Raw genomic sequence first — 10,823 nt, 5'->3', positions numbered from 1 at the left:
AAAAGACATAATTTTTCAGATTGTGACATATCTTTTAATATCTTTTAAACGTTTTTAAGACGTCTTATTTTAAAAGCTTTCTGCTAGCTGTGTGATAATTGTAGACCGTAATTTCTAATAAAAGAGAAAAAAAGTAAAAAAGGTTCTCTTGTTTTCTTTTTTTCCTTCCTACCATGCATTTAGCCGATTTAGCGCATCAACAATCGATCGCAGAAAATGACAATGGAAAACAAACACCGATTATCAAGATCAAGTCCTTATTACGATTTAACTTCACACGCGTGTCTGTTTATGACACGTCTTTTTTTTACGAAAAAGATGCACATTTTAATTTTGAATACCTTTCATATACTTTTTTAGATTTTGAAAATGTCACTTATTTATTATAAGTAATTCTACTAGCGTATTGAAAAATGTGGCGATTTTTGCGTAAAGCGCAACAGCAACGCAATCGCGATCTGGACGCTCTTCGTCAGGATATCGATAAGGACGTGCACGTTAAATCGGCGGGGGATCTACTGCAAAGTTTACAGGTGGATCTTGAACGGGGTTTATCTAATACGACCGTTGCGAAAAATCGCCTACGAGATCAGGGCCCAAACGCCCTGACTCCGCCGAAAAGAACTTTGAAGATTCAGAAGATCTTGCATCGATGCTGCGGAGGATTTTCCTTGCTCATATGGGTATACCTAGCAATTTTTGAATGATTTGATCTTTTCCTATTACACTACATGCATTTTGAAAAGAATGTTAATATTCAGGTATTTTTTTAAGTTAAGTGTCATATAACTTACAAAAAGACCCTTCTACAAAGGTTGACGTCACGTTAAATATCTCAAAGAAAAAAACTGGGCCTTATAGTCAAATTAGACAAAAAGAGAAAGAGAAGAAAAAGAAAATAAAATGCATGTATTATTTCACTATACAATTCTTTGTACGAGTTTACAGTCGCGAGAATGTATTTTTATTTAATTTTGATAAATTGTTTATTTATTCTTTAATTCTATATAATTTTAGGTTTTAAATATATAATAATATAATATGAAGTTAGTTAATAATATAAGGTTCAAATTTTGAATTTTTTGTATCAGCATTAATTATATCTATCCATTATTTCTAAGATTATATTAATTTTAAGCTGACATTTATTTTTATAGATCAAGTAAGTTTATTTTTTTAAACTTTATTTTTTTATTTTCTTACTGTCATATATATAGCTATATTGCATGTGTTTAAGTTAAAAATTAATGATCAAATAAATACAAAAGAAGTAGATCAATTAAATAATTACATATAGATATGTTAATGTAAAGATTTTTCCATTTTTTAAAGAACTCATTAAAATATATTTAACTTCCAGGTAGGAGCCATTTTGTGCTTCGACAACTACTTCTTGGAGTTGGAGACTTACGGCGAGGCTTCCGAGGATCACCTCTGGCTTGGTGTAGTCCTGATTGTGCTGATCGTGATCACCGGCGCGTTCAGTTACTATCAAGACTCCAAGAGCTCACGCATCATGGAATCGTTCCAGCAGATGGTACCGCAACGTGTCAAGGTTCTGCGAGACGGCGAGAGAAAGGAGCTGCTGGCGACCGAGCTGGTGACCGGGGACATTGTCCTGCTGGAGACCGGCGACCGGGTGCCCGCTGACATTAGGATCCTGGAATGTCAAGGTGAAGTGTGTCCTGCCACCGCATCACGCGTGGACTTCTTGTTTTCCTCAGAATGGAAAAAACAAGCCTTTCTCCTCGCGCGGACCTCGCGATTGAAATCTACGACGATTTCTCACTTTGTTCAATCTCTCGTCGAAAGAAAGTCGAAAGATATGAGAGAAGAATTATTCGGAGAAAAATAATATAAACGCGAGATTATACATCATCGAAAAGAAATACAAAAGACCAAATTTTTTAACTTCTACATCTCCGCGATCAATTTTATTTTTTTTTCTTTTTAGAATTTTTAGATTTGGATAATTAAATTAATATTTTATCAAAAGTTAATTAGTACCGGCATGCATCAGATAACATTTCCAACTTGCATTGTAGTAAAGGTATTAATAAACTTAAGTTGTATTTAAAGGGAAATCTTGTAAAAATATAATGAAAATTCTAGATTTTATAGCTTATAGAAATTTATTCTTTTTATTTTAACGAAGGTTTGAAGGTCGATAATGCATCGATTACGGGCGAGTCGATACCATTGATACGAACGACTAATATTCCGCAAACCGGAAGTGTTATTTAAGCGAAGAATATGGTATTCTTTTCTACAGACGTTGTCGAAGGTACACATTGTTTAAAGAAAAAAATAAAAACTTTTCATGTCTGTTAAGTTAGCACCCCCCCCCACAAAAAAACGGAATAACACATATGTAGAAATTAAGTGCTCTTTATGTGCTAATTATGTGCTCTATTCGCGATTTTTGTGCTCGAGCAGTTTCGCGGGAAATCGCAATTGAAAGTGGGGGTGCTGGCTTAACGTAAGCTAGCACCCCCCTCATTAAAATTACATATAAAATAAAAAACTCAATATGCTAGAATTATGTGCTCTTTATGTGCTTTTAAATGCCTTAAACAAAATTAGTCTATCTATAATAGTTTAAAAGATATACGCAAAAAAAGATCTACATACTACTGATATAAGATTAAAGTATCAGTTAAAATACAGAAAGCGAAATAATTATTGTCTTAAAATGTTTTTCGATTAATGTGTTCTCGAAATATGCACAATGAGATTTCCGTGCTCATCCCCTTGAGCCAACCAGAACGTTAGCACCCCATACGTACAAGAGTAAAGAACCAGTTAAAATATAGATAGCGAATTGGTTCTAGTCTTAAAATGTTCCTTAATTTATGTGCTTTCAAAATATCCACAATGAGATTTCCGTGCTCATCCCCTTGAGCCAACCAGAACGTTAGCACCCCATACGTACAAGAGTAAAGTACCAGTTAAAATATAGATAGCGAATTGGTTCTAGTCTTAAAATGTTCCTTAATTTATGTGCTTTCAAAATATCCACAATGAGATTTCCGTGCTCATCCCCTTCAGCCGGCCAGAACGTTAGCACCCCATACGTACAAGAGTAAAGTACCAGTTAAAATATAGATAGCGAATTGGTTCTAGTCTTAAAATGTTCCTTAATTTATGTGCTCTCAAAATATGCACAATGAGATTTCCGTGCTCATCCCCTTCAGCCGGCCAGAACGTTAGCACCCCATACGTACAAGAGTAAAGTACCAGTTAAAATATAGATAGCGAATTGGTTCTAGTCTTAAAATCTTTAATAATTAAAATTGATTTGTCTGGTGTAAGTTTTAAAAGCATAATAATCACATTAATTCTTTTCGTCAATGTAATTTTTTGATATAATTTTTTTTAATAAACACAATTATATGTGTAATATGTAAATATTCTATTACCATATTTTTTTATATATCATAAAACAAATATATCCTTCAAGTATTAGTCGCGCAATTGTAGCGTGAACTGCACTATTAATTCATGTAATATCATCATAAAAAACAATACACGAAAGATTCTATATAAATACATATTAAACTTTACTAAAGATTAACTAATTTTAAAAATTACATTTTGTTTCTATGATTAGAAAGAGAATGTTAAAAATTAGTTAAACATATGTTTACTTATATGTATTTCAGTATTTATATATTGTTCAGAATCTTAGTGAAAAATTCTCCATAACGTTTAGCGACTTTGCAATACTTACTCATAACTCATATTAAATAACTTTAAAAATGTATATAAACACATATATTTAATTTTATAAATATTAATAAAATTATATTACTTATATACAAAATTATTTTACTTGTATACCACAGTTCTTCCTATCTATTCCTGCATGTATGTACTACTTCCATCTACTCCCTATCAAATATTTGATACTGATAACTATCCTATGTTTTGCTAATAATTTTACATATAACAATATTTATGCAACAAACACTAATTTCAAAAAATTTTCTGAAAAAAGTCTTATTAAACAATTTAATCAATACATTAACCAGATCAATTTCAACTGATTTAATTATGTAAACTATTGTTTCTGTCTTTATAGCAAAATCAACATCAAATTACCATTAATCTTACATATATTGTAGGTATAGGAATAACTAGATTTAAAAAAATTATAAAATAAAAGTTATAAAATAAAATTATAATATAATGATATTCTAACATTTTCGTAAAAAAATTAATTAATGTAGATTTTTTTTCATAATTTTTGTCATAAAAAAAGCATTAAAATTTTATTATACATATTCCACAAGCTCATAAAACATTTTCTGCTTATAATCAATAGGCTGGAAACAAAAATTGTTATGTTAGTAAGCACTTTACACTTGTAAGTATAGTGGTGCTCACTTTCAGGAAGGTTTGTCGGACGAAAGAGATGAGCACAAAAATCTTATTTTGTACATTTTAAAAGCATATAAATTGAGGAACATTTTAAGACTAGAACCAATTCGCTATCTATATTTTAACTGGTACTTTACTCTTGTACGTATGGGGTGCTAACGTTCTGGCCGGCTAAAGGGGATGAGCACGGAAATCTCATTGTGGATATTTTGAAAGCACATAAATTAAGGAACATTTTAAGACTAGAACCAATTCGCTATCTATATTTTAACTGGTACTTTACTCTTGTACGTATGGGGTGCTAACGTTCTGGCCGGCTGAAGGGGATGAGCACGGAAATCTCATTGTGCATATTTCGAGAACACATTAATCGAAAAACATTTTAAGACAATAATTATTTCGCTTTCTGTATTTTAACTGATACTTTAATCTTATATCAGTAGTATGTAGATCTTTTTTTGCGTATATCTTTTAAACTATTATAGATAGACTAATTTTGTTTAAGGCATTTAAAAGCACATAAAGAGCACATAATTCTAGCATATTGAATTTTTTATTTTATATGTAATTTTAATGAGGGGGGTGCTAGCTTACGTTAAGCCAGCACCCCTACTTTCAATTGCGATTTCCCGCGAAACTGCTTGAGCACAAAAATCGCGAATAGAGCACATAATTAGCACATAAAGAGCACTTAATTTCTACATATGTGTTATTCCGTTTTTTTGTGGGGGAGGTGCTAACTTGACAGACATATACTTTTCTATAATATAATATAAGAAATCTATTTCTCGTACAAACTGTAATTTATAGTTTAATTTCTAATAATGTTTAAAAATATATTATTTGAGTATTTTATTTTCTTATTTTAAAAAGCATATTAAATGATTTTTAAATCTAGATTTAATAAACAATTTTTATCCAGTTATTAAAAATTGTTGCCAAATCTATCGTAACCAACATTGTTGCTACATTAAGCATAATTGTTTCTTAACAGGCAGCGGAAAGGGTGTTGTAGTGGCCTGTGGTGACCATACAGTGATGGGCAGAGTGGCAAAGCTGACTTCGAGATTGCCGGCCGCACCTATAATACGCCTCTCTCCAGGTAGATACATCGCTTCATGAAACTCATCTCGTGTTGGGCCATCTTCCTAGGTGTTTCGTTCTTTATCATGTCCATGGTGATGGGCCACGACTGGATCGACTCATTGTCAGTGATATTTCTGATCGGCATTATCGTGGCCAACGTGCCGGAGGGCATTATCGCCACGATGACGGTCAGTCTGACCTTGACCGCTAAGAAGATGGCCAGCAAGAATTGTCCGGTGAAGAATCTCGAGGCTGTCGAGACTTTGGAATGTACCGCTGTTATCTGCAGCGACAAGACCGGCACTCTCACGCAAAATAAAATGACCGTACGATTCCGTTTCTCCTCTTGCGAAAATCTACTGCAGAAGTATATTATTTGTAGATCTGCTCGCATTTAGTTTCTTCCGTTTTTTTTTTGCATTTTTTTGTTACTTTGTTACAAACGTGTGCACATATACATATAATTGTAACATTTTATGTATTTACTTTTTATAATTATGATTTATTATTATTTAGTTATAATTAATTATTATCCCATTATTTTATAATATATATTCATATATTATAAAACCAAATTATTAATGTCTACTTGTGTGTTTTTTATCTATTATTCGTTTTCGATATTTTTTTGCAACGAATGAGAATTATACAATACTGTTCTTTTTTTATGTAAGTTATGCTTCTGTAGCCTTCACATCGATCTTTAAAACATTTTTACTTTGATCGAACTTCTCCGCGATTTTAGGTGCGACACGTGTGGTACGACGGTCAGCTGCACGAGGTGATGGCGTCGAATACATGGCAGAAATACGCCAACAACCCGGGTTTCGAAAATCTAGCCAGGGTAGCGAGTCTCTGCAATCGCACCGACTGGGTACTGATGCCCGAGGACAAACCCTTGCTGCCGTTGAACAAAAGAAAAATCCTGGGAGATGCCTCGGATGCCGCTTTACTGAGGTGCATGGAGGTCCTTGTGAAAGGAGGAGCTGATTCCTTCAGGAAGGATTATATCAAGGTAAATGAGCCTGATTAAGTCTTCTGACTAAAAGATTATAGAAAATTCAGAATTAAATTTAACATTCCAATTGTAAATTTAATGAACTGAAAAATATTGCCTTCAAATTTTAAAATTTCTAATTTCTAATTTTATTTAGAAGATTTTATCAAATTATACATTTACATTTATTTTAATATAAATTTTATCTAAAAATAATGAATTTTATCTATACGTGTTATTAAAACAAAAATAAAATTATTATTAATAGTTTGAACAAGAGAACTTAATGTTTAGATATTGGAGATTCCCTTTAATTCAACGGGCAAATTTCAAGCGAATGTGCATTTATTTCGCGACAAGTATTTCATATATGTTTCAAGGGCGCTCCCGAACGTGTCCTCGAACGTTGTTCGACGGTAGCGTTCGGTGATGAGACTAACGAAGAGACAAGGACAGCGTACACAGAATCTTGTTATATCCTGGCGAACAACGGAGAACGCGTTCTCGGCTTTGCCGATCTTGAGCTCTCAAACAAGGCTTTCCCCGTGGGCTATCACTTTGAGGCCGATCCTCCAAATTTCCCCCTTGAAAACTTGAGATTGGTATCTCAGTTCGCATTTTATTTCTCTGAATTTTATTATTAAACATAGACTATAAATTTGTTATCATGAGATCATAAGAGTTTGAAGTCTTTGAATATAGGTAAAATTTATTTTTGCAAAAAAGAAAATTCAAACAAAATCTAAGAATAAGATTTAAAAACTTTAAATAATGAAACTCAATTTTTGGGACCAGGAATGTTTCTTATTGTTAGCACTCAAAAATAGCTTCAAGATTTAATTTTTCTCCCAAGATTTTGAATTCGATATTTTTCTATACTAGTATCTTTTAGATTTTATTATTCAAGTATTTTAAATACAATTCTTGGATTTTAATTTTTTTTTGGCAATTATTTTCTAAATCAACAAAATTAATTTTTTTTATCGATAGATCGGTCTAGTAGCCATGATGGATCCACCGCGGCCGACTGTGCTTGATGCCGTGTACAAGTGTCGTTGTGCCGGTATTAAGATCATCATGGTCACTGGTGATCATCCTGACACCGCCAAATAAGCGATCGCCAAGTATGTCGGCATCATTATACCGATGACTATGATAATTCCAACAGCGATGCCAGGAAACGACACATCGTGGTGACAGGTGCGCAGCTGCGAGACCTGTTACCGGAACAAGTGGACCAGCTTATCAGGCGATATCAGGAGATCGTGTTCGCCAGGACGTCGCCGGTGCAAAAACTGCAGATCGTCGAGAGCTGCCAGCGGTTGCATCTGATCACCGCAGTTACCGGCGACGGTGTCAATGACTCCCCGGCTTTGAAGAAGGCCGACATCGGCATCGCTATGGGTATCACAGGTGACCTGAATTTTTCTATAAAAATATTTTCCTAAAAAAAATATATATAGACGACAAAGTTTCTAAAAGATACATCTAAATGTTCCTGTTGCTTTTAAGGAAATATTGTGGTTCTTTAATTTAAGTAAATAATAGCTGTCACGACGATCTAGTCTCTAATTGTGATCGCCAGGATCCGATGTGAGCAAACAAGTGGCGGACTTAATATTGTTGGACGACAATTTTGCGTCGATAGTAACGGGCATCTAGGAGGACCGGCGGGTATTCGACAATCTCAAGTCGAGCATCGCGTATACTCTAGCGAGCAATGTGCCGGAAATAACGCCTTTTTTAGCGTTCATTGTTCTCGGAATTCCTCTGCCAGTCGGTGTGATCTGCATCCTATGCATCATCTGGGGACAGACATGTGGCCGGCGGTCGCCTTGGCTTACGAGAAGTCCGAGTCCGATATAATGTTGAGGTATCAAATATAACAAAGTTTTCCCATATATTACCCAAAATCATGAAGGCTACATTACGAAAAGAAATGAAAAGAAATCTAATATCAAAGAATTAGCAGTCTCTAAATTATAAATACTTAAAAAATTAAAGCTCTTTGCAAAAAAAATAATTAAAATAATAAAACTTTATTTCTTCATTCGATTTAAAAGTAAATTTTAGCTAAATTAGCTAGAATTTAGTTCAAGGTTTGGTTATATAGTAAAGACGTTTGAAGTAGAATATTATACAAATTGCTGAAATATTTAAATATCTAATTCCATCTCTCTTATTTCACTTCTTGAATATTTCAGGAAGCCCAAAAACCCCAGAGTGACCATTTAGTCAGCCGGCAGCTGATCTTCTTGGTGTACGGTCAGATTGGCGTGATTGAGGCGTGCGCGGGTTTCTTCACGTATTTTGTGGTGATGGCAGAGCACGATTTCCTGCCTAAAAGATTGTTAGGTCTAAGGTCACAGTGGGATAGCCCGGCAGTAAACGACCTGGAGGACAGTTTCAGACAGGAATGGACGTACGAACAGCGCAAGATCCTCGAGTACACCTGTCACACCGTCTTCTTTGTCAGCATCGTGATCGCTCAAGTGGCGAATGCAATGGTCTGCAAGACTAGACGCAACTCGTTACTACGCCAAGGTATGGGCAACTGGGCCCTGAATCTGGGCCTGCTTCTTGAAATTGCCCTGGCCTGTGTAATCTGCTACGCGCCCCACATGGACCGCATTCTGAAGACGTATCCCTTGAAGCCAGAGTGGTGGCTACTCGGAGTGCCGTACGCCATCATAATATTAATTTACGAGGAGTTGAAAAAATGGTGGATTAGAAAAAATCCAGGTGGCTGGTGGGACAGAGAAACTTCGTACTAGGTGAGATAGATAAAGAGAAATCTCATAAACAAAATAAAGATTAAAAAATGCAAAGCCATAATTAATTTCATCTTCTTAAAAATTTGAGAAAGCTAAGTTTAGAGTTGAGATTTTAAAACAATTAAATGAAATTAATTAAAGATGGAAAGAGTTAATTTCTAAATTCAAGTATATTTATAAAAATTTTAGTTGTGTGTGTATTGCATTCTTATATTGCACCAAGATGTAAAAAAATAGTTTCGTAAATAACGACCTTTAACGGCTCTCTACTCGTGACTCTTTGGAATCACGCTGCGAATAACCCTTCACTTTTCTAAATAAATTACCGCAAATATATATATATATATATATATATATATATATATATATATATATATATTTAGGATGTGTCATTTTGGAGCAACTTTTTTTTTTCATTTCACGAATAGCATATATACTTGCAGGAAGGTAAAATAAGATACCTGTTAAAATTTTAGCCCTTAATATTAATATTAACAGGTCGCTCATCGCGATTTTTTATTTTTCATTTAGTAAGATAGAAAAAATTTTATAACTATCTAACAAACAGTAATACAGCATTGCGCCACATAGATTTTCTGTAGTAAATTTACCGCTCTACAAAAAAGATCTCTTATCATTTTTTCATAAATTTAACCGTTCAAAAGATATCCAAAGTTAAAGTTTGATAAATTTTATAAAAATTGTTTTTGCTTCTTATGAATGTTGTATCATATGGACTATCAAAAATTATGAAATAATCAATACATATTTCTATAGAAAATTTAACGATCTACAAAAAAGGTCTCTTATGTTTTTTTCATAAATATAACCATTTAGACGATATTAAGGTTTAAAGTTCAAAGTATATGGTGTCCCATGAGCGTCGAGTTGGGCGCCTTAACTCTGCGTTTGATTCATCCCACAGCGCCAGTTCTGCTTACCAAAAATGGCCCACTTGGCACTCTGATCCGTTAAAAGATGCTCGTGGCTTCATAGTTCAAGAAAGCCAGAGATCTCACCCATTTAAAGTTTGAGAATAGGTTGAGGTCGTTTCGGCCCCAAGGCCTCTAATCATTCGCTTTACCAGATGAGACTCGCGCGCGTTCCGTGCGGAACGGCCGAGTGCCAGCTATCCTGAGGGAAACTTCGGAGGGAACCAGCTACTAGATGGTTCGATTAGTCTTTCGCCCCTATACCCAGTTCCGACGATCGATTTGCACGTCAGAATCGCTACGGACCTCCATCAGGGTTTCCCCTGACTTCGTCCTGACCAGGCATAGTTCACCATCTTTCGGGTCCCAACGTGTACGCTCTGGGTGCGCCTCTTCTCGCGATGAGAACGAGACGCCCCGGGAGTGCGGAGCCGCATCGCGACGCGGCCCATCCTCCCTCGGTCGACAACCAGGGCCGACCTTCACTTTCATTACGCCTTTAGGTGTCTTGCTCAAGTCCCAATGACTCGCGTACATGTTAGACTCCTTGGTCCGTGTATATATATATAAGAATATATGTGTGTGTGTGTGTGTATATGTATATATTATAAAATGTGTGCAAAACAATTGAATGTGTTACATTATTGAATCTTA

General features: G+C 34.8%; 1 protein-coding gene across 1 annotated transcript; it reads left to right on the top strand.

The window, feature by feature from the left end:
• Window positions 1–413: 413 nt before the first annotated feature.
• On the top strand, window positions 414–9,237 carry LOC139819197 (sodium/potassium-transporting ATPase subunit alpha). Its single transcript, XM_071788391.1, is given in 14 exon segments — window positions 414–683; window positions 1,361–1,673; window positions 2,156–2,284; window positions 5,375–5,457; window positions 5,460–5,792; window positions 6,212–6,481; window positions 6,758–6,824; window positions 6,827–7,065; window positions 7,454–7,625; window positions 7,628–7,876; window positions 8,049–8,264; window positions 8,267–8,336; window positions 8,668–8,681; window positions 8,684–9,237. Coding segments are annotated over 14 exon segments (2,979 nt in total).
• The last annotated feature ends 1,586 nt before the right edge of the window (window positions 9,238–10,823 follow it).

Source organism: Temnothorax longispinosus, chromosome 9 (genome assembly GCF_030848805.1).
Source record: "Temnothorax longispinosus isolate EJ_2023e chromosome 9, Tlon_JGU_v1, whole genome shotgun sequence".
Lineage (NCBI taxonomy): Eukaryota > Metazoa > Arthropoda > Insecta > Hymenoptera > Formicidae > Temnothorax > Temnothorax longispinosus.
The sequence above is the reverse complement of the archived record's forward strand: the minus strand, read 5'-3'. Positions and strand labels throughout refer to the sequence as shown.